The sequence below is a fragment of the Lissotriton helveticus genome, chromosome 1_1 (assembly GCF_964261635.1).
Source record: "Lissotriton helveticus chromosome 1_1, aLisHel1.1, whole genome shotgun sequence".
Lineage (NCBI taxonomy): Eukaryota > Metazoa > Chordata > Amphibia > Caudata > Salamandridae > Lissotriton > Lissotriton helveticus.
In genome coordinates this window covers 464,801,681-464,827,226 of record NC_136057.1, presented here as the reverse complement: position 1 = coordinate 464,827,226, position 25,546 = coordinate 464,801,681, and the positions used below count along the sequence as shown (strand labels likewise).

General features: G+C 40.4%; 1 protein-coding gene across 1 annotated transcript in view; it reads right to left on the bottom strand.

Annotated features, from left to right (window-relative positions):
• Nucleotides 1-240: 240 nt before the first annotated feature.
• Nucleotides 241-25,546, bottom strand: part of SULT4A1 (sulfotransferase family 4A member 1) — a 231,047-nt gene continuing 205,741 nt past the window's right edge. Inside the window, exons 3-7 of the mRNA XM_078673864.1 lie at nucleotides 21,781-21,861; nucleotides 21,556-21,682; nucleotides 17,194-17,288; nucleotides 8,757-8,895; nucleotides 241-2,486 (exon numbers count right to left, since the gene is read on the bottom strand). Coding sequence (XP_078529990.1) covers nucleotides 2,374-2,486; nucleotides 8,757-8,895; nucleotides 17,194-17,288; nucleotides 21,556-21,682; nucleotides 21,781-21,861 — 555 coding nt within the window. The 3' untranslated portion in view covers nucleotides 241-2,373. The remainder of the gene's footprint in view (nucleotides 2,487-8,756; nucleotides 8,896-17,193; nucleotides 17,289-21,555; nucleotides 21,683-21,780; nucleotides 21,862-25,546) is intronic.

The window sequence follows — 25,546 nt, the reverse complement described above, 5'->3', positions numbered from 1 at the left end:
GTCACATGAGCAAAATCATTTGAAGATCATAAAATGGAGGGCATACCAGCTGAAATAAGGCATTCTCATGAAATATTAATTTACTTCTTAGACCGGAGTACCCTGTGAAAGCCGGAAATTGGTACATTAAAAGCCGGATACTACTACATTAAAAAGCTTCAGGAAAACCATCATGTCTCCTCGGAGAGGTCACGTGGTTCCCCAGCATTTCAATTACCAAGAACAAAACCAGCAACACAGTGGAATGAACCTGCTTTTATTAAATAAGCAAGCAAGCACAGAAGTATACTGTGTACTGCTTGAAATGCAACCACTGCAAATATATAAAAATATGAACACAATTTAATTTGAAGCCGTTCCACCCAGACATACACTAGGACAGTGCTGACAAGACACACCATGCTATATAAACCATCGTTTTTGTCTCAATACATGATACATTGCAGCAGAAATAAAAAAGAGACAATTCTCAGAGACGTTTGATGAGCCAGAAAGGAGGGCTAACAGTATGTGCGTCTTTGCAGCCGGGAAACATATGCACAGACATCATTTTTATTTACCGATTAATACAGAGATTTCACCCAGAGTACAGGGAAAGTTAACAACATTAACAACATATCCCATCATGGAAATACTTCTTCGATGGCCAGTGTTCAATCTTTAAGCATGTTCTATTGAGTCATATGTTTGAACGCAGGCTTATTATATAAAAAATAAAAATAAGTATACACACACAATGCAACTTGAATTTTGAAAGCAATTCCTTTTTTCTAGAAGCCGGTCATTGTTTGCAGAAGTGGGGTAGTGCATTCTTGAACATTCCCATCTTAGTGGTCTTTGGAGTTACTGTTTTCGAGCATTTTTAGACATCTGCTGTTTATGAAAGAAAGATGGCTGCCCATGGGAAGTCTTTCCATAGTTTTCTCCACTTTGCTCAAAAGCAGTTGTGGGCCAATGTCACTTTGTCTTCTAATGACTTAGGAGAATACGGAGCAAGGTTTCTTAAGGCGGCGATTTCATCATGCAAAATGCTGGTTTATTCTGGGGAAAAAGTGACCATCCTCCAATCGCATGCATTAAAACACTGTGAAATCCTGTGCATTCTGCCAGTAATGCTTTGCTCCCCATAGAAAGTGATAGTTTCTTAACTGTGTCTCTGCCACAGACGGTAGCTGCTTCTTTGAATGGACGAGTTCCAGGCCCACTCCCACTATACTGTTTGGTTTAAAATTCATGCATGTCTGAAATCCACCACTGCATGTAGTAAAATCCCCTCTTACTGGAAGGTAGATTTTGTTTTTCTCTCATGGACGTCAATTAGAGGTTTCAAATGCTATGACTGGCCTACCCTCTGGTACACTTGGCAACGCCTTTGCTACCTTTGGTTTAACACAGGCCCCTGCAGCCCCTGAGGTGCAGGGAAGCCCCCAATCCTTCAGGGGCCCCCCATTCAGCCCTAGTCAAATGAATATTGGTGAGATATGGGAGACTCAGGGGTCCTCATCACATTCTTTAGGGGGCCCGTCATTTTACGTTACGCCAGCTAGAGTCCTATGTACTTTGCACACTTTTCACTCGTTGCCCACCACCTAAGTCTTCGGCAACAGGCAGAAGGCTGCAGAGTGTCTACAAGTGGGATCTTCAGTCCCACGTGTGATGTCATCAGGGATAAAAACATGCAAGATCTCACGTCCGCTATTCTTGATATATTAGATGAATCGATGGATATATTTTCTTGCTGGTCTCAAAGAAATTGGGGACAAACTACCATATTACTGGGGACGTAAAGTGGTATCTATGGCTAGAACTGCACCGATGAATTGAATCAACTCCAAAATATGACCATATCGGCTGGCGCTTACACAGTCATTAAAGGACATCTCATTGCTCTTTGTAACCACTTTCAATTGGGATTGTAGTTCCAGTCGCAATAATAATGATAAAAACCACTTCAGCATCTTAGCCCTGAGATACTTTTAATATACAGTTTTGGCCTTTTAAGGAATTCTCTTAATTGAGCTTTTTGGCTTTAGTTCAATAATATCTTTAGTTACAATCACTAAAAAGTTCAAAACGTATTTTTTGGGACATACATTCTACTTGCATATAGACATGAAGCATACAGTATACTTTTATTGTACATTCATAAACAGCTGCGGATATTCGTAGAGCAATACATTTATGAAGGCAGCTTAATAAGTGGAATAATAAAGGTGAAGCAGCTGTTTATGACTGTGAACAACAACATATTCCTATTGTTTGCTTTGTTATAGTGTCACACCGAAAAGCTATTGTACTTTACTGAGCAGGTAATAAACAGACGCATAAGGCATTTCTAGCTTATAACTGGTAACTCAACGTGTGCAGTTTTTTTCACAAACTGAAGTCGAATGTCAGGTCAGACTTCCCCATCTTCTGTTTATAAACAAAATCAAACTTCTCGTTCATCGATACAGTGAAGATGTCCTTCCATAGTCCAACTCGTCCTGAAATGTGCAAAAAAAAAAAAAGAAAAGACATGGTTACACTCTAATATTCTGTTGTCATCTTCATTTTCTGCCCCACAATTATTCTGCCTTTATCCAGCTAGAGTCTTTCCAGCAGGAGAAACACATTGAAGAAAACCAAGAGAATTAAGAGGTGCGTTAAGCGAATCTGAGCTAGACTCAATATGTGATAAATGGCAAGCCAAGTATTGAATGCCCTGCATTGGAAAACCAATATTGTTTAGGCATTATTACGATAGATATGATGTATGTAAACAAAGAATTCAGATGTTCCATACATGGTCTGTAAAGGCTCCAGGGCATTCTTATCAAGTGTGCGCCAAGTTCATATCCGATCACACACTTAGATTCTATCTTTGAATTAATCTGGGTTAAGTTCATGTATTACCACATAATGGTCAACTGAGTGACTCAGAGGTTGGTTTGAGGTATGATGTGCAACAAATTATTACATTCATGTCCTGGTTGGTTTAGTGTTTTATTGAGATGGGAAGGTACATGGTGGCACAATGGTCCCAATTCACACAACAAGCCGTACATCTGCAGTTAAAGAGTTATACCCTTGCATGGGTGTAGATTTAGAAATGTTGGTTATTGTCAACACTTTTCAGAATTGCGCCTTGCAGCGGAATCAGCCCCAGGTTTCCTGGCACACTCCAGGGAAACTTTTGTGAATTCCAGTTCTATCCTGTACGTTAGCATTTTCGCCTCTTTATTGTATGAGTTGTAAAATTAGGTACGACAAAATGCCAACACTGCGGTGCAATGGCACTTTTTCTCCACAAGGAAAATGTTTTTACCCATGGAGCAACCTCTTTTCTTTCACTCCCACCAGTTTCGGAAGAGATATATTCCCCTTCCATCCCTGGAAAGGAATGTACTTCTGATTTTTTCAGGAGTAAATCTCCTAGAATTTCAGGTGTGGGAAGGGGGTAGAGAGAAATATGATGTGCTCTCAAAACAATCAGGCAAACTCTGCCCTAATTGTGTGATATTTTGGTTCAGTAAATCCCATTCCAGGGGTAGAAAGTTCATCCATTTTATGGACCAGTAAATCCCAGTCCAGAGGTAGGAAGTGCGTCCACATGATTGATGTGTACATCCCAGTCCAGGGGTAGGAAGTGTCTCTACTTCCTACCCCAGGGCTGGGACGTACTGATCCATAATATCACACAATTAGGCCAGAGTTTGCCTGATCATTTTGAGAGTACATCATATTTCTCTCTACCCCCCCTCACAAAATTGGACTCCAGCATTAGGGGTTAATAAAGGGATTTGCAAACCTTAGACAATCTTTGCAGGCCTTAGACCATCTTTTGTGAATACCTTGCACTCATAAATCCAGCAATTTCCGTGTGTAAGACACACTTACAAGCACGAATGGCTTCGGGGAAGATGCCCAATGTAGATTTGAAAAGGGACACAAGGCCTGACATGTTTGTCCAAATGCGGATGCGTTTGCTATGGAGAAGGAGAAGTGTGGCTCACTGGTTAGAGGCGGCAGACCCGTAAGCAGAGAACGGCCCGGGACTAGGGTTCGATTCCCGACGCGGCAGGGTGGTGGACCAGGGTCAGCGGACTCGATAATTCTCGCCTCGGTGCCTACTCTAGTCAGAAACCACACTCGGCAACTCTGGGCATCAGCTTGCCTCATCTTCACAACGGCCCCCCCAGACCACCGGGGATGCTTGGTCGCACCTTAGAGATACCCATCAGGGACCATCTCTCAGGGTGAGCCAGGACGGGTTCCCCAGCGGTCGAAGCGTGGAGATACTCCTCCGGGAGTCGATTCCTAGCGCTATATAAACCCACAATTAAATTAAATTTTAATTAAAATTAAATTAAATGGAGTTTGTTGTATAGTTCTGTGCAAACTTATAGAGCAGTCAGATCCTGTTCATGTCAAGTAACATCAAAAATGCACTGACGATTCTTTCCCTTTCCAAGGACCAAGATAACATATTTAATGTTTTACAACTTGGCAAACGTCACCCACCTTATTTCAGGTTTGAATCATGCAACAGTTTTGTTTTGTAGAAAACAGAAAAGCAAAAGGAATCCCCAGCTTTCACATCAACCCAGTGAAATCTTCGAGGCAAAAGAATCAATGAGCTAAAAGAAAAAACAAATTAATAACGAAAACCAAATAAAAGATTACTTGCAAATAATAATGATGATAATAAACATAATAATAATCATAATAATAATATAAAAACTGAAAAGATTATGAGTGAATAGTATACACCACATTAGTGAATACCAAGTGCTACCAGCAGTTTCCCTAAGGTAGGAAACAGTTATCATTACATATTTGTGCGTTACATAAACATCATACTGAAAGTTCAAGTTAACCACACAAAAATAAAAAAAGATGTACATACACACAAAAAAGCTTTACTTGTTTTCTAATTGGGATGTGTTTGTAATTTAACATAAAAGTCAAACACCTGGAGGACAGCTTGAGACAACTGACTAGAACATTCTGGAAAGCATTCGCTGTAGAGGTAAGGTACCTTAAAATGATAAATCCTGTGACACAAACTCTGAATCTTAAAATAGTACAGGTGCATGGCCATTTAAGCCATTAAATACTTTTGTTTCTTTAACCATAATCTTGCTTCTACAGGTAGTACGACTGTTTGAACTCCAGAACAAAGGGTAAGTTCAGATCAGAGGAAACCTCATATTCTGTCATGTCTCCAGGCACAAGTCATGCTCAAACATGAGCCCAAACATACTGCTTAAATAGAGCCGGTGGTTTCCGGCACCGGCACTAAATAACAGTCCACCACTTGGTGATGCGGTCTCTCTAATTTTGAGAGGAGCACAACAATAGTGTTTAACAGGGGCGGCTCCTCCGCAATGGCGAAGGAGCGTCACCCCACTGACTCAGAGCCAGCAGCAAAAAAATAAAACGATATTTCATTATCATTTTATTTGTAAGCCACTGGCTTAGCCAGCATGTACAGGGAGGGGAGGAGCTGGGGTATGGGAGGGGGGGAGGAGGAGTGCTACATGCACTCCCTAAGTGCTCGTGTGTGTTTGGCCGGCCATCTCAAATTACATTTTTTTGGCAGTGGCAACAAATCTTCAGCCAACTGAGCGCCCAATGATTTAGCTGATGATTTAAACAGGTGATGTTGCCTTGTTTTTTAATTATCTTGGTGGTAGGTTGTTCTAAGTCACTTCATGGTTCTCTGGTGTTGGTCTATAGCTATTTACTTGACTCCTCACGTGGTGTCTTTACTTTCTTGACTTTAAAGCCTTTTCTTTTGAAGAAGCCTTAATGAATTGAAAGTATGTATGAATTAAGTAAAATACCTAAAACGATTTTCTATTGTACAGATATACAAAGCTCAAGCAAATTTTCAGTCCTGAAGATGACCGCATAACTAAACAGCGGTCGGAACGCCGTCAACGCTTCTTTGTGGCCCAAATTGATTAAGGACACTATATCTATGTTTATGTTGTTCCTTTATTCTATTATGTAATGGTTTTGTTTGCCACATGTCTGGTTTTTGTCATATGTTTTTTCCATGTACACCAGCATTTGTTTGTCTTGAGCATACTTATTTTTAGAATATTCTTTTGTACTACATGTAATAAATAGTATCCTTTTTGATACTTGCAATATTGTTTACAGGGCTTCTTTAATCACTTTTCTACTGGATTTCTTCTATATTTTTCTCATCTTGAAATTGATAGGCCACATATAGTTTTGGGTGTGTTTTCTACTCCGAACAATGGCACTCTATGCCACTCCACACAATGGCATGCTAAGATGCTCCACTTTACACCACTCTACTCTAGTCACTCCACTCTACCCCACTCCACCCTATGCCATTCCAAGCAACTCTACTATACTCTACAACAGTCCACGGCACTCTGTTCTATGTCAATCTACTATATACCACTCCACTCTATGCCACTCTAATCTACTGTATGCCACTCTACACTTTACTACTCAACTGTACGCCACTCTACGGTGTTCCACTTCACTATATGCCAGTCTACTCTACTCTATGCCACTCTACACTACGGCACTCCATTATACACCAGTTCATTCTGCGCCACTCTACTGTACACCACTCCACTCCACTGCATGCTAGTCTACATCACTCAACCCCGTGCCATGCCTGTATATGCCAGTCCACTCGAGCCACTCTACTCCACTCTCCTCTACTCCACTCTCCTCTATGCCACTCAACTCTACATCATGCCACTAACGTTTAGCCAACCTCAATCAGCAGCCATGCTGCTGTACAGCAGAGCTCAAAGACATTGGCAAAGTCAATACCTCTCACATAGGCAGGACCTATTGGCTTTGCCAATGCCTATTTTCTGTTGCTGTGTGATTTTTATAATAGTCAAATGCACTCTGGTCTTCTCCTATTGTTGCTTTGTCATTAAATTGGTCTTTGCTTTGACAGACTAGATGTAACATGCTACTGTGGTTCAGATGCACTTGAGTGCTGCAAAGTGCTCTTGGTAAATGCAGAGAGTATTTCTGCCACGAGACCCATTTCTAGTGCATTTTGGGTACTCTTGCAAAGCATTGATATGATACAGAGAGCAAGCTGAGAGATGCAGGGACACCAACCCCTGAAAACCATGGTAGCTGAAAACAGTATAAATTACCTCAGACAAAGGTATTTACTTGGCAGATTGTAGGCTCCTTCAACTGTTGCAGCTGTCTCCCACTAAATAAATACCTCAGTGGAGTTGTTATTGTTGCATTTACATATTTCACGCGGTGTACCTTTGCTTTGTTTATTCAGACATTTAGGCGTACACAAGACTAACCAATAAAACAATATTTTGCTAGGTACATCCTTGTGAATTAGACTTATCTTAGCTTTTCTACATGATATGAACTAACTAACTAAAGCACCTTCATGTGAAAGAAGATAATACGAGGATTTCCAGAATAAATGTTGGTACATGGGTTTAGGTTTTGCAAGTCCCTAGCAAAAATGGCTTGTTTGTGCACTGAATGCATCAGCTAAACTAATCATCATAATTTCTTCAAACCACAGGTGGTGCCGAAAGGACGACATGCACATCCAAACATAATTCAGAATTCTTTTTTTTTTAAAGTGCTGCACGGCACCCAGTATTTTCACTTTATTTAATTGCGTTTGTGACCAGTAATTTTGTTTATGACTAGTCTTGTGATCGGTAAACAACAAAGTGTTTTTGCACCTTATAGGCCTTTGTTAAGTTCCGAAGCTCTTCATCTTGTTATGCCTCTTTGTGTGTGACTGGGTTTGAGCTGCAAGGTGAGCTGGCGTAGAGGAAAGAAGGGTGGTGCCACTACAAGTAGATATTCTCTGTGTTACAACCCACAAGTTGTCCTGCTTGGACATTTTCCAGAGGTTCTCAAGGATGGAGAGGGTCTACACTATCTTTTAGCTCTTATTCTCAATGGTTAAGAGTCTACTCACTGGGATATCGGACGGATATTGCTGACACTAACAGCTCTTAAAACATTGCGAGAACCAAATTTCTACGTGCAACATGGCAATTTACTTTGCACAGCTGGTATTAGTTTGTGGTTCTACTCGCACAAAGCTCATTTCTCGTTTTAATCATTGCACAATTTGTCCCAACACACTTTACATCATAGCACAGTATTCGCTGATCCAAGAGTTTGAAGTTGAAAGCCTCTAACTACCTCTTTGATTGTCTCCCTCAACCAATCTGCTGGAAATCATGAACAATGACATGAAGCGTGAAGCTCTGGAGGTGGCTGTACTATAACCTTTCCTTAACATTAAATGTTTGCTAGTCCTACTTGGTTACATATAGCGGTTGCCAACTTATATTAAATGACCGACCGAACTTTAAGCTAATTTACATACATTGAAAGGTATTTTTGACTAATCATCATACAGTCATACAAGGCAACTTGGGAAAAAGTTTGAGAATTCTCAAAATGTGCATTCAGTTCCAATCTGTATAAATGGTGTCACTGAACCACTCATTGAAATGAATGCTTTGAGCCTCCATTTTACAGGACCTAAATAGGGGCAATGCTGTTTGGTCCATGGCGCTAGTATGCAGCGGCGGGGATTGATAATTGAATTGGAATTCACTACTGAACAATGCTGAATGGTCCTACAGTGAGAGGAGACCCAGTAAGGGGAACCTATTTAACAGCTAAAAATTTCAACTGAAGAACAAATACTCAATTGAACAGTACACAGGACTAAGGAGGTGCACTTTGACTTGAGAAACAGTAATACTTACCCCTGCCAATTGGAAGTGCCTCTGCATTGCAGCACTGGTCAATGAGTTGGTGACAGTGCTCTACCGTGGACTCAAGCTGAACTTTGTCGTAAGACACTCCCAGGAACCTTACTAACTGTTCGACCATCGTAGGAAGATCCTGTAGAAACAAGATAAGATGCCACCTTTGTAGATCAAAACGCATCAATAGCTTAGTGATACCCAAAGATATATCAGACATATCAGACATAACTAACACATACACACACACACACACTCTTACTTCAATAATATTACTTAAAACACCAAAAATGTAAGCATTTGCTACAAGAGCCAAACATATAAACTGTGCCACTTGGAACTACTGTCCTGTTATCTGATCTGCTTCCTGCTGCCCTCTTGCCTGGGGAAGAAGAACTCGGCCTGCAACCTCATCTTAAACACAGGCTCCCAGAGGGATTCCAGGAGCTAGACTGCTGGCCTCCTCAACGTAGCCTTTGGGACATAAAAGGTTCCCCAACCAGCTCCAGGACCCAGCTGAAGTCAGTTCCTGACCCCCAAGTGCTGTTTCTAAGGTCCTGGACCCTTGGTGCGGGTCATGGGCTCCTAATTCAAGCTATAGGCTCTTCATGACAGCAAACGGGCCCTTTTGCACCAAGACTGAGCTGTACGAATCGAAAATCAGTGTGAGCTGCACGCACCCTGTCTCTTCGCGCAGCAAGCATTCAACAGCCGCGGGGGACCTAGAAGCAATGGTCCGCCCATCTGTGGTGACTGGCCTGCTCTACGTGCTATGCGAACCACCAACAGTGATGCTCTCCTTGCTCTCCATGATACACTCCAATGTTAATAGGACTCCAGGCTAAAAAACTGATTGGATTCGTCATTTTGGTCGTTTTATTTATTAAACGTTGCTCTATTTTTCTACCTTGGTATGGGATCATTTTGTGTGGTGTTTTCACAGTTTGAAATTTTACACACATACTTTACACATTGCCTCTAAATTAAGCCTGACTGCTCTGTTCCAACCTACCATGGGGTTCAGCACAGGTTAATTAGAGGTTTGCTTGTGCCTTACTCTGACAAGAATTGGAGTTGCTGCTTGACCAGGGCTCACACCCCAGCCAAACAACAACCCAATTTCTCACTGTATTCCTCATAGATTCTGAAATGCATCAATTAAGATGCTCTTGAATTAAACAATAGTGCTCTACAGAACATAATTCTAAATGTTCACCATTTCTCCACAACACACAGCATAACTTCATTAATCAAGAAGATGTAAGATTCATGAAAAGGGCTATAATTTAAAAAGCAGTTTCACCGATTCAGTACATTTGAAAGCTTTTCTTCTAGCAAGCCTAGAAGTATATTATGCGGTGTAACATACATTTTTCTTGAAACGTGTTCTTAATTTGTGTACCACATAGCGTTTGCTACAGCAGATTTTAAAACTTTGCAGCATTGTAAATGTTCTGTAGTGATATTCAATTTAAACCATGCCCAGATTGCGCCTGGCGCCAGACCCTATGCTCCTTTGCAGTCCCGTTCACTTCCCCTGTTGAGTTATTCAAGGAACGAACTCTTGCCAATTAACACATCAGATAAGAATTCCTCTTGTGTCACTTTGGAGCCTCACTGCATCTTAAACACCTTGAAATGGCAAAAAATACAATCTTACACTCACGAATTACACAATTGGCTCTAACAATCTAAGCAGTTTAGCTGAAACTAATACTCCGGCTAGACAGAATACCATTGCCTATACACTACTTAAGGCTAAATCGTTAATAAATAATAAAATTTAATTGGCTGACTTTTTACATGCCAACAAGCTTGATATCGCATTCATATCAGAAATATGGGCCAATTCTGCTTCAGGCCCTGATCTGATTTTAGCAATCCTACCGGGTTAATCTGTTTTTAGACTGAACAGAGTTGGTATGAAGGGTGGAGGATTGGCGATAATTTTATGCGATCAGTTCACTGCCTCCTTCTCCGCAGCACCCACAAACCTTCCAGTTTGAGGTACTTCTGTTCTAAATATAGGGAACCAAACATTATACATGCAAAGGCTTACTGCTTATCTTCCCCCAGGCCCCAGATCTTCTTTCAAACAGGCCCTTAGACTGCTACTTGAATCAAGTTCAAACGTATCATTTTTTACAGTTTTAGGAGACTTTAATTTTTACTTAGAGAACACTGCTGACAAAGATTCTAAATTTGTAGTTGATACTGTGGCTAGTTTGGGTTTACTACAACTAGTAGATGCACCAAATTATGTAGCAGTCCACATGTTGGATCGCAAGAGCAATTATGTTTGAACTTAAAATACCCTGCATACAGTTGGTAGTCAATACTTCCACCATTGCCTTAAATGGTTGATCATGGCAGAATATTGACTCTTCCCAACTTAACTTAGTGCTTTCCAACTTTAAGCTTATTGTCATCAAAGATCTTGAGTCAGCTATATCGGACTACGCCACTTGGTTAGGCTTAGCGATAAATCTACTTGCACCAGAAAGAACATATACCAACTAGTTAATTACCCCGCCAGAACCCTTGTTTTTCAGACAAACTCAGAGATTAGAAACAACTCTGCCGGAGACAGGAGTGTAGGTGGAGAAAGAACTATGATCCTCTGGAAAGAGACACTTACGTACAGTCTATTGGTGACTGCAAAGCCTTGATCACAAAGGCAAAGACTCTGTATTTCACCAATAAGATTGAGACCTCTAAGAACTCTTCTAAAGAACATTTTAGGACAGTTAAGAAATTTGCCAATCTGCCTGATAAGAACAATACCAACTGTACCCAAGCCTTTTGCAATACCCTAGCAGGTTATTTCAGGCTAAAGTGGAGAATGTTTATAATACCTTTGCTGCAAATACGCTCTTAGCCTTAGAATCTCAGGATGATGATATCTTGCCCATTAGTTCAGAAATGCTGTGCTCTTTGTCCTTGTTTAGCACCTAACAGGTGTTAAGCTTGGACAATTCTACCAAATCAGGTTCTCCTTTGAATCCGTACCCTCCAAAGATTATACATCTAGCACCTGAGATCATAAGTACTTATCTTGTTCACAACTTTAATTATATGATCAACTCTGGCTACTTCCCCAGGAGGAGGGAAAAGAGCTCTATCCTCCTGCTTGAAAAAAAATCTAAACTTACCCCTCAAGTTCCTGTTAGCTATAGACCCATCTCACATCTCCCGCCTAAAATAATGGAACAAGGCAATTAACCTAGAACTGTCCTCATTTATAGAAGTCAATAATCTACTTGATTCCACAGAGTTTGAGTTTAGGAGCAAGCACAGTGCAGAGTCGCCAGAAGATCTAAGAGCCTCACTCAACATGGGAGGTAAGGCTGCTCTCATTTTATTAGATCTCTCAGCGGCATTCGGCATGGTCAATCATGACCTGTTGATTGAGCCTCTTTTTAATATAGACATTAAGGGAACAGCACTTGCTCTCCTGAAATCCTTTTTTGTCTGAGAAGGAACAATTCATCGCTCTGAACAAATTTTTTTCTGAAGCTTTTTTCCTACTTTATGAGGTGCCTCAGGCATCTTCCCTGTGTCCCACCATTTTTAATCTTTGTCACTCCACTGGCTAGGCTTGTCAAATCTTTTTAATTCTCAGTAATCTCGCATGCTGATGACACACAAATTGTGGTTTCAGTATCTAACAATCCAGACAATACAGCTGCCAGATTCAATAGCTGCATGTGGCAAATTGACAACTGCATGAAAACTAATGAACTCAGGGAAAACGAAGGTTCTTCTCCTTGGCAATGACATCTCCTTCTGGACACCCAGTTGGTGGGCACAAGAACTAGGTATGCTGCCAACCCCAGCAAGGAAAGTCAGGAAACGGGCGATTCTATTTGACAATAAGCTGTTTTTGATGATCAGGTAAATGCAGTGACTTCTTCAGCCTTCTTCACCTTGAAGTTTATTAGGAAAGTATGTCCTTTTATTCCCCCTGACCTTCAGAAATCTATAGTGACCGTTCATGTCTTATCCAAATTGGATTTCTGCAATACTCTTTTTTTGAACCTGCAGCGAAGAATCCTCCACAAACTTCAAATTCTGCAGAATGCAGCAGCATGTCTGCTACTGGGGGATTTTCTGGACACCAGTCAGCCACTCGGGATTTAGACAAGATGCACTGACTGCCCATTAAAAAGGTAATCAAATTCAAGGCCCTTTGTATTGCCTTCAAAGCCCTGCTTAACTTGGGCTATGAATACCTTAAACAAAAGTTTACCGTGCACCCCCCTCCGGAGTGCTTCGATCCGCTGCAGCCAAGTACATTGTCGTTCCCAAGTTTATAGAAGCTTCTTGGGGTGACAAAAGTTTCATAACCTGTACGGCCAAACAATGGAACTCTCTTCCTCTTAATCTGAAAGAAAGCTCAAATCTCCCCTCCTGCAGAAGAACGTTAAAACATGGCTCTTTCGTTAACTAGCCGGATTCTTTGTCATGCCTTCATACAGTAGCAGTGCCAAAATACCCCCGGGCAATCGAGCTTTATAAATATACATTTAATTTCAAATCAGTCAATCTCAGAAGAATGAGAGGCTGATATTCACCTGTTGGAATTCAAACCCATGTCCTGTGGATTTTAGATTCTTCTTGAATGTGTATATCATATGCCTAATTATATAAAGACGCATATTGTTGCATGTTTTGCAGCTGTATTTAGCACTTCGTATCATTGATGAAGATTAAACAGAATAAATAATAGCGCTTGCTTTTTTTAACCTGTGGATGCAATATGTTTTTTAACATTTAAGCAGCTCGACTGGATATGGCTGGTCAGAACACTAAAAAGGTAAAACATATTTATGTTTTAATGTTGTGCACTTCTAAATTCATACATCTTCTCTTTCAAAGGCAAAATCATTTCGGCATATCTTTATCTGTCTTTTAACTGATGGGAATTTATTGGCAGGCTTTTATTTCTGTGGGTGTGTTACGGGCCCATTTGCTGTGTTTCTGTATATCGGGACAGATCTGCTATCAGCTTCTACCCCTGCTGTTGTCTTCACACCTTTTCTGTTGACATATTAAGTACCCATATCACAGCTAGTTCTCTTTCTTGAAAGGGAAACTACTAGATTAGACAGAAGAGGGCTGCAAGGAATACCTGAAGCGACCAAAGAGCAAAGGAAGGCTCCTCTGGCCAGGACAGGAGGAATACTGATGGCTGCCTCCGCAGCTGCTGACGGGATGTGAGGGGGAGGGTATGAACCCAACAACCATTGCAGACTAGAGGATCACATGGTTCCCCTCCATAATGAGGACAAACCATAACAGAACAATCTTTAGATCCACCCAGCCAGAGGCTGGCAGGGAAATTTAGAAATCCCAAAGACGAGGTGGCCAGCTTGCAGATTTTTTCTTCATTCCTCTTTCTTTTTGAGGTATCTCCTTAAGTGGTGAGTCTATCTGATGTCAATCCTCCTTCTGTGGAAAACGGTGAAGGTCACATGCATTTTGCTTTTCAAGCAAGAGAGAGCATCTTATCCAGTCGACGATCTGGAGTGTGGGAAGTCCTGGCTCATTTGCTGTCCCTCACCTTACCCCGATTTTGGCTTTTGAATATGTTCTCCAGTCATTCTCTGAGCAATACTAGGTATTTGCTTACTTATGTATGCTCTGCTGATCCGTGTTGTAGACAGTCACTGGTTTATGAGATTTTTGTGTTTAATATGATAAAGGTATTGTGTAATTGGGCTTAAAATAATTTAAAATGAATTATCCTAAACTTTGCAATACATCAATATTTTAGATATTGACTTGTAGTATAAATATCCTTAAAAAATATACTTCAAGGCCAGCGGTTGGTTTCAAAGGGATGTACGCTCTTACGGAGTTCTTACTTAACTCCCAAATACATCTCTTTAGATGCCTACTTTCCATAACTTGCTGTAAAGCAATTTCGTATTGCTTTTTAGGTTGAGCCTAGAGCAGCGCGTGCGCTGTTAGCTCGACTTTTAGTAAAGGGGTCAAAAAAAGTGCTACCAGATGCTGCCATGGCCAACCTAGACCTTGTGTGCATGTGCGCGGGCGCGCGCTTTGCATGCCTCTCTCCGCGCTTCAATTCCCTCTCCGTCCCCCACCACAGCTCTTGTCACTCTGCTGGCCTCATTAAGTGCATCTCGATGGCGATCACTTTCACTTTCGCACACAACTCCTGGGCTTCTCTTGTTGCATTAGTTTTTCAGTTCAAAGGTCAGAGTAAAAATTACCCTCGCCAATGCAAACTTGTTCTATCTTGTCCCAGGTGTATACTCTACCCATCCAATGGGTGTTATGCAAGATAAGGCTGCTAGCTGACTGGCTCTTCTCAAACCGCTGCTGTTCTTCATTTCGGGCAATCAGGAAGCTTTCACACTTTCTTACCGACGAGTTTAACATTTGAGCTCAGAGTCTGCAGACCCCCCTGTCCCGTTTGGAGCTCCCAAGCCTTAGATAAGCAGTTATGTCTACCTGGGCTCTGCCTGTCAACGGAGATACGGTCTCGTGCACCTCCATCCGTGCGCTGGCTCTGCTCTGTTTCTTCCACACACATTGCCTGTTGTGTGTGAGAGGGAGCCCTCGCCAGGACACTGGCTGTTATGATTTCAAGAAAAAGCTTCTCTAAACAGGTTTATATATTTACGGTTATACTATCTGTTTCATTTTATTTGTATGGATGCGCACTCCAATGAGAAGTCGCTAAACATAGTACCAGAAACAGCAAATTTAAGTTAGTTATTATGGTAAGTTCATGGGAAATGCATATTTTGTCGCTTTAACAGCAAACGTATCGGAATTAACATCTTCCTGATGCTCTTTGGCTTTTTCTTAGGATGTATAAGCTTTTCTTTGGCATTACTCTATTTCTTTAAAGGGGCCATTTAGTGAATGATTTCCCAACCAGTCTTACACCCCAAGCGAGCTTCATCAAACATAGACATTTCAGAGCCTTTACTTTTGGATAATGTGGATGATGTAGATGTGGGTTAGGAGAGATTCAGCCTCTTAGGAATCTGGTTCCAGGCAGAGGGCAGGATTTCACTAATGATGCAAGAACAGCCCTTTATAGGTCTCGCCTGAGACAGTGCATGCTCTGTCTCTTGCAAGACGTTTTGTTATCTTACAGGAGGGAGAGGTGCGGGGGGACTTCGAGGCCTCCCGTTGCTTACCAGTGGCTGGTTTTATTGTTACTCTCATTTGTTTTTTTATTATTGGTCAGCTTCCATAGGCTTACTTCCTCATCCTCTTTGACTTTGTCCCTCCCCTGGAGAATTGATATATTACTTGTATCCTTCCACTGCATAGTTTCTCAGGTGCTAATTTTATAATTTTGTTAAACCCTCTACAAGACTGTGTTTTTCAGCTATCTCCCTTTTTTACTTCTCCCCCTGTAATCCTCTTGTCTGCTGACCCGCCTTTGTCCATCTGCTTGCCCCAGCTCCTCTCTCCCAACCTCCATTGTCCATCTACTTGCCCCCAGACTCTCCCTCCCATGCCCTGTTGCCCCTCTGCTTGCCCACTTTCCTTCCCTGCCACCTTCCATTGTCCATCTACCATCTACCTACCACCAGCCCGCCATCTCACCCTTCGTTGTGTGTGTGCTCCCTTCATTGCCCATCGCTTACCCGGAGCTACTCCGACACACCCTCCATTGCCCATATGCCCGCGACCTTGCCTCCCGCCTTTAGTGTTGCCTCCCTCTCTCTCTGTTGCCTCGGTAGAGCAATAAAAATGCTATGATGTGGCTAGTGCTGGTCACATCATAGCACTTTTTAAAATTACTTTTAGCCATGCTGCACAGCAGATGCACTGCTGTACAACATGGCTAGAAAGCATTAACGAAGACAATAGTATTAGTTGGCTTTATTAATATGGGAAGTCTTCAAAACTTTAAAAATACACTCCTTATGCCTGAGAAAAGCTTTATGAGTTTGTCACTTAGGGCCTTAGGTTGAAATTGGCAGGCAGGCTACTCCATCAAATATTTGGTGGTTATTCCTCCCCTGTAGTATAAATCCAATGTAGCCTACGGCACTTATATTAAAGTGGACAGGATATCTGCTAGTTTGTGACACAGTATCCCATCTGCCAAACTTTAAACAAGAATTGGCATAGCCAATAGGTCTCGCCTTTGGGAACTTATACGTTTTTAGCCATGCAACAGTTGATGTTGTTGCACCAAGGATATTGTGCTGCATAACTAAATACTTATAAGGTCCCAAAAGCGAGACCTATTGGCTATGCCAATGCTTGTTGCATTTGTCTGGAGAACAATAAATACATCACGTGATCCAGTTAAATCGTGTGATAGTTGTCAAGAAAGATAGTTGTAGATTTTGCAATTTAATTGCATTGCTATACTTGGGACAAGAATTAAGCATTTCATTCAAAACAACAACAGATGATCAAGGATGTGTCACCCGAGCAGTACCTTGTGCATATCTTCATACTTCAGAAATAGTACATTGGAGTCCAAGTGGTGGTCCCAGAATTCCTGCACATGTTCAAACCATGAGCCATATCCTACTGCAGAGAGAACAAAGATGATGTCAAAACAGTAACAGCGATGAAAGCTTTATGCCTGACCGTGGGCGCTACAATGATGCTTATGATACATTCCATGACAAGGTTAGTATACAAAGCCCTTACTATTATGATAGTGATTATAGTGGGAGGGGCCTTATACTCACAAACAGGCTTGGATGGATTGGTCCTAGTGAACAGGCGAAGGCAAGTTATAACCCCCAACTATTTTATATGAAATTGGAATAATGAATGAGCTGGTCGCTGTATTGTGAAAAAGTTAATAATAGAGTAATAGTGTACTTTTATTGTCTTAGTGTTTCTATTGGATGTACTTCTTAAACTACAGAAACCATACACGTCTTTGGTTATTACTGTGGGCATAGTTGTGAATGATACCAATAGCGGTATTGAACAGACGTATTAAGTAAAACTGGTCCAAATCTATTTTACAATATTGTAGCTGCTGGCATTACTGGGGAACTTTGGCAGATTTTATTGAATGCCATATTTATACATTTTCACCCAGTGCAAAAAACAAAATAATGTTCACTCTACCTCTTGTTTACATAATGATGAACATTGCAGTTTCACTCAGTTACAGTCGTAACATTTGCAATGTTGTGCATAAAATATGTCCAAATGAGTGTGCATATTTTTTGCCCTGGTCCAACACCTTTCAAAAATCCTCTTAAATATTTAGGTTGTTGATATTATTCCTAACTACAAAGAGTATAATACATTTTCTGCATGACGAGAGGCATTGAGACTAATCCTAAACGATGATCCTTGTACCTCATAGTTTGTAAAATAAATGTTGCAGCTGTCCCAAAGCCTAGGCAAGAGCCAATATCCCATGAATACATTGCAGGCTGAAGCCTATGCAAACAAGCCTGTTGTCAGAGTTATCACACTTTAAGGTGCCAGCCCACAGGTACGCGTGGTCGTATATCAGAAGTCTACTCTTTAAGTCCTTCCAACGCATATGTACCAGAGCTAACCAATCCTCTATTCTACCTCTCATAAATATCTCCTCCAACGATGGTCCAGTGCTTGAAATTGCAGACCATTTTGTAAATCTTGAACAATTATTTACCTTCCACTAGATTGCTATCCTGAACTACTATGTTTAATGCCAAAGCAGGCATGTACGCAGTGATGCTGTAATAAGAACTCTGTCCTGCCCCTCACTAACTACACCAGGATTGCTCCAGAACTCTCGGGTCCTCATTGCCTAATGAGGAAATAGACAGATTAAACATTATGCACGGGAAATTTTGACGATAAGGTTCCATCAATGATGTGTGAGACTGGAGTGGTAATGAAGCCCTCATTGAGGACTTGTGCTGTATCGATTTGAAACTGCTTTACCTGCACACCTCTTGGGGACGCATGGACAGGCCCATGCAGATTGTACATCAGTGTTCTGCACCCCATTTAGGCAAGACATGATTTACTGTTATTTCAAGAATTGGCCGTAGACGAGGCCGTTATGGACTTATTAATACCTTGTCTGTCCAGAATAGTGTGAAAGATTGGTGACACGTTACTACTGTAGCACAATCAGCAAGTATAAGAAGTGTATTCCTATTGGCCCTACATTAAAAACTATAAATCTGCTATGTTATCGTGCCAAGACAAATTTTAGGTCAAAATATCTGACATGCGTGTAAGTCCTTCCCAGAAATAGATGGTTAGCTCATAAATTAGGAATAAAGATAAGAAAGAATCCTGGATAACTAGGCACAATCAACCAAATCAACTGCGCGGTCATCAGACTCTGCTAGCACCTCTCGCACTATGTCTCTCCAGGGAACGGAATGCTGCGCAGTAGACTGGAATGACTGGAATGAATTGTTGATTTAATGATTTATTTGTCTTAACTGTATGGGTGTAGGGAAAACCATGACTCCATGGTAATATGACCTAAATCTAGAGCGATGACTCCTTTCTGACAATGGATTCTCAAGGATAAAAGTGCTATATGAACAGCACACACATTCCACTAAAGCGAAAACATCAGACTTTCCAGGATGTCAAACCCCACTGAGGGGTAATTATTGGCATTACTTGAAAACAGAATTGTATATAGGGGGTACATAACTGCAATTTCACTGGCAATTTTTCAGATGGAAAACGTTTCAAATTAAGATACATGCAAAGTTGATCACCCTTATCACCTTTGCAAATTTCTGGCAAAATAATGTTTTTTTCTTGAATTTTTGTTTTTACAGAAGGTTATCCTCATGCACATGGTAGGTATGTTTGGATTTTTACCAGACACTACCTTTTATGGTATATTTAAACGGTGATTTTTGTTTTACATAATGTTCAAATTCATGGCACTGGTGGAGTTTTAAAAAAACTTCACAAAAAGCAATCTTTGCAAATTCAAACACTTGCAATAATAACGGAATAATAATGTAGTGAAAGCTTTCACCTTGCATGTAACAAACCTGCCAATAAGAAACAAGGGAAATATGGTGCAAGACATCTATTCAGTACCTCAGAGACTCTCTTAACACTAGGATTATAAATTCTATTCGCCTTCCATGAATCCATATTTCAAGCTACTTCCAATCCGTGATAGATTTCGAAGGGGCAGTAATTGCATAGAATAATGAAATAATTTACCATGAGATGCACAACAGGTTTGGCCTAATTTATTCATAGGTCCAGAAAGGCCGCAAAGCATTCAATTACCAGTGCAAAGGTTTAAATAGTTAAAGACAATTCGGGGAATGTTGCCCTGTTTCAAGTTTTCCCACTTGTACGTTATATAATCTCTCTCATTCATTATCATTTCACAATTCAACCTCTCTCTGATGTGTGCATCACACTTTCATAGTTCTCTTTTCTTCTTTATGCATTAAACTATAGCAACAAAAAAGAAAGGTTAATAGACTCAAAGGTGCATGAAATTAGGAGGAGGAGCCAGTGATTATTAAACCGATATCCATGGTGATAAAGGATAACCTATAAAGCTCTTGCTACATGCAATACAGAAGAATGAACAACATGAAACAAACCAATTGACAAGAAGAGTATCAAGCTATATATGTAGTGTAGCGACATAGAAATGGAAGAGATTGTAAATAGCAAAGGCAAAAATTAACATAAAAGGCGCTCACCAACTTGAAACATGCTTGATATCACCAAGGCGCTCACCAATTTAAAACCTGCTTGATATCATCCCTTTAAATAGTTGAAGTGATTTTCCAACTTAACAAAATTCTGCACTGGCAATATTACTGTTTGAAACGTCATTATGTTTTTTATTATTTAAGTGGTAATGGTTTTCAAAGTTATAGCAACGAAAAATTGAAAACATTGGGCAGAATAATCCAACTAACTCTGCACCACTTAGTATCACTCATCTGCACTTTCATGCCAAGACCTTTGTATTGCAGCAGCAACTTCCATGTATAACCCTGATGGTCTGGCAAGCCAGCACATACATCATACAAGGACTATAACACTTGTTTACATACGAAAGACCAGGGACAAGGATGCTCCCAAAACACAGAATCAAACATTGTGGCTACCAGTTCCTAGATTCACACATTTTACTTGATTTATGTTGTATAGAGAAACCTATCAGTCTATCAAGATTAAGCATATTCGCTATAGCTCACTAATGGGTCTTCAGTGTTGATGATCATGCAGGATGATATAACTGAACTTTTTCCTATGTGTGAGAAAGGAAAAGGAGACAGAACTGAAGCTTCCTGACACTGTAAGCCACAGAGATTATTAGTGAGAACAGTAATAACTGCGCTGAGCATCTTTGTATGGGTATGATGATCTAAACAGTGATAAAATCTGCATAGCGGGCCCTTGTACATTGTATTCCTAAAAATGTGGATATAATTTGAAGTTGATCATTGCTATTACAGCTTTAAAGGGAGACCTGTGCATAACATATCTCCTGCACTATCCACCCATTCAAACTGTAGATACTAACACATTAAAGTAAACTTTTGTCGATTTTCATTCTATGCTATGGGCATAAACCAAGGTCTTAGTTGAATGGATACTTTTGAATGTCATGTCCTGAAAAACAACCTGAAGAATTCCACAATGTATTAACTTATCACGCTAGCACCTTGGGTTCAGAGACTAACATCACATTTCAATAAAAGTAGTAATAACAGTATGACTAGCAGCTAAATGCATCACTGCACTCACAAATACACACAAACACCTAACAAGGACATTTGCTGCATTGCTAATTTAATGCACAACAAAAGTTTGGTAAGTCCTTTCTTACACTTATCATTCATGAACCTTCGACAGAACTCTTGAAATGTTCCTCGGTAACTCATGGTCCTTAGGGAACGATGAAACTGGTAATATGATACCACAAGGTCTTTGGGGTTGCGAGCCATATATATTACCTATAAATGAGTGATGGTAAGCTAGTTAGAATTGATTCTTGCACATTTTATGAAACTCAAGTAATTTGTGCAATCTCAATCAAAGTATCGCAAGTTACCTTGGACTCTCCACTATGCAAATCGGAAGGCAAGAAGCTGTATGGCAAATGGCTTTTGATGAGACGGGGAGATGTCAGCTCCTAAATTAAAAGTGAATTAGACAGTAATTATTTTCATGCATTTAAAATGACTGAAATAAATTACAGAAAATTTTAATTCAGAGCTAGCTCATTATACTGCATCCCATTGTCATATATATGCATATATATATATATATTTCCACATGTGTACTCCTGCTGCCACGCCACGCCATCAATCCTCGGCTGACCAACTAGCAAGAACACGGAAGACCCAGAGTGCTAGTGAGTTTTTTATTTAGCAGCACACCACGGCAGGATAACGTTTCGCCCTACACAGAGGGCTTGGTCACATGTATATATATTCTTTAAGCAAAGAACGGACCTAACCCAGCTCCAGTGCGCAGCCAGGAGGTCCAGATATACCATTGCACAAACAGGGTCCAATACTCGATTTTCAGGTAAATTACATTTTTAATTTCAAAACACCATCGTGCAGACAAGGAGGACGGTCAACGCGTTTCGGCGATTGCCTTCAACTGGACCATATATATTTATATATACATATATATATATCACCAAAGTACGTATATGAGAAGTTAGGTATCGAAAACATTTACAAACTGACCGCTCAATATTTTTTCCCTCTATATCCTGGTCATGATTTTGTGACTCTTCAATACTCTGTGTTCTACATTCTCCACCCACACCGTTAGGACCATATTGCAACATATCATGTATTATTTATTGTCAATGGCAGTATTTCTTATGTACAGCTTTGTGCAGCTTCAAACTGCAAATCAATAAATAATGAAAAGTTTAGTTTCTATTAATAAATGGGATATTAGCAAAGGGAAAGATGATGCATAAATCATAATTATATATGTTAATGTTTCAGAAATCACCAAAGTTACAATGAATTACATTTTGAAATATACACAACCCATAAAAACACCAAGAACAAAGAGAAGATGAAAAACAACATAAAATGAAGTTACAATGAAGCCTGAAAGTCTACAACAATAGAGCCTGAATAGTCCTGAGATGTAAACCTTGTGTTTCCAAACAATTCCCTGAATACAAATGTACAGTGCAATTCTAACATCAGAAATATAGGGTTTGATGGGGAAGGTGGGACTCTAACAAAAAAACTCTCAAATATGAAATATTTTGAAGGATTAAACCAAATTCATAACAAGCACAGCAGCAGGAAAATGGCATGTTAAAGTTTAAAGATCGTACTTGGCACAATGCATGGAATTAAATGTCCCTCCTTGAATTCCATTTAGATAGCTAAGACTAAGTGAAAATCAAGTTACCAATTGTAAAGAAGAAGACATAGGAGTACTGGAATTATTTTCCCCACAAAAACCTTGACATTTTTGTTGAATTTATAAATAACAATAAATACTTAAACTATTATGGTGACCAGCAATACTGTGTTGATTTTAATGGTATCCCTGATGTTTTATCAGATAGAGGCACATTGAAACATTTTGCATTGATGAAATAAACCTTTTCTCTAAAAGAAAAAAGCTTGTGTGAAGATTCTATGTCAGGTCAGGGGTTGTGGTCAGAGCTACATTTGATCATTAAAAATTATTGTGAGCTACTAACAGACAGGCAACTCGCACATTGTTACCAGACGCTCCTACACCCAGCTTCATTGACTTTAAGCCTAATGTCCATTGAGCCAGATAGTATGGTTTGAAGATAATACTTTGACTAGGTGCACTATGGCAGGAATGCTTTGTGTGTCAGTGAGAGTTTTGTCTGAGGAGATGTTTGAACATGTGTGCGTATGAATGGGGTATAGGTGTATGGGTGACTGAGAGCCTGAGCTATATATTCACTAGTGGGACAGGACATACCTTTCACCATATGTTGCACTATTACATGTATAACACAAACATAACATTTCTGCCATTTAAAAAAGTATTGTAAGTGCAGATAAATCTTCTGCAAACATTTTATAAAAAGGAACAATTCTATGCACTTTAAATTGCTGCCAAATGATAAAAACAAATGACGTTTTTTTTCAATTATAAATATGGCACCATGTCTACCAGCCACTGGGAGCAAGATGCCAGATGTGTGTAAATGCGATACTTAGAAATGGGAAAAAATTCAACTGAAGAGTTAAGTTTAGGTTTATATGGATTCTATGAAACTCGTCAATTTCATTTTCTCCCACTTCAAAGTCCACATTTACAAACAGCAGGCATCTTGCTCTCAATCACCTGTAGATACAGAGCTATATATAAAACAGAAAAATACAGCAATAAGTTAACTTCATTTTATGTTTTTTTTCCCAGATTAAAGCATTCAGAAACATAATTTTGTTCTCCTGCTCAATGTTTATAACGAGTTGACAAGGTCGTTTAAGAGTTAAATACCTCAGTGCTTCAGTTCTTCACCTCTGCATGCCATTCCAGTTCGTAAATCTATAGCACTGCTCATTATCAAACCCTTCTGTCTGCAGCATGATGATTTTAATGTAAAATAAACAAAGCCTTCCCTTAACTTCCAGAAGAAAATGCAACATTTATTGTCCCAATGTTTATTAAAATGTAACTAAAGGCTGAAAGTTTCTCTGGCGGTGTCTGCGAGATACTGGTAGCTCAGGATCAACTGGTTGGAGACACATGTTTTAGGTTCTTTGTAGACAGTAATGTTTGTTTTCTGAAGATACTACTTGATTCAATGGAGTAGAAAATGTCTACACTCCTTTCCCATTATATAAAGATTACGGGGCTGATTACGATGGCGGACGGACTGCCACTGACAGGCTGTTGGTGGGGGTCACTCCGCAATCTTAATGCAGAAAGACTGACTGCTACAGTCCAGATAGGCAGATTCAATCTGACCGACCATCGGAACGACCACTAGTCTCACCGCCTTAGGGATTGTGATATCCCTTTCCGTCTGTCGTTCTGCGGCAGTCAACCCTCAGTGAAATGGCTGGCAGAAATGGATTTGGGGGCCCGTAGCGGGCCTCCCTTTATCCCTGGAGCTGGGACAAGTGCCCTGAGGGGCACCTATCGTGCCCCCTACACATCTCAGCACCATGTGCCAGGCACCGCATGGTGCCTGCCACGTAGGACTTGGATATGTGACCTGTCTTTGTTTTATACTGTGGTGGGTGCTGCAGACCGCAGCACCAAAAAACATAGGCAATGCGACCGCCTCTGTGGTGGTTGCATCGTAAAGCCACCTTGTAGGCGGGCAGTCCCAAATACGAAACGATGGCGGACGGATTGTGTCACTATGTTATTAAGCAGCACTGAAGGTGTCATTTACAGGGCTGTATGGTTCATGCACATGGAGGCGTTTTGTGGAGCCCACTCAAGCTCGAGGTGTCTACCATCCAAGGGAAAGTAGGCAGTTATCACACAACTCTGGTACAGTGTAGAATGGAGTGAATGCACTAAATTTGAACTACTATTTCCATCAGTCTAAACTCTTGCACATTCCAGAGCGACAGAAGCACTTTTAGATCACTGAGTATAATTTTCTTTGTGTTTGGCGATGTCCTGGTAGGCAATCATGTTACAATGTTGCTACAGCTAGAACTTGCAACTTGAATACCACATTCCCTTGCCTGTTGAGGATTGTTTGTATCACCTATTCCATCACAGAGAATTACCTTGAAAGTGTATTATCGATGGAAGCGTACTTTGACATTGAACACATTTTGAACTATTGAAACTAACATTTAATTTACTTAGGAATTATAGTGAGCATTTTA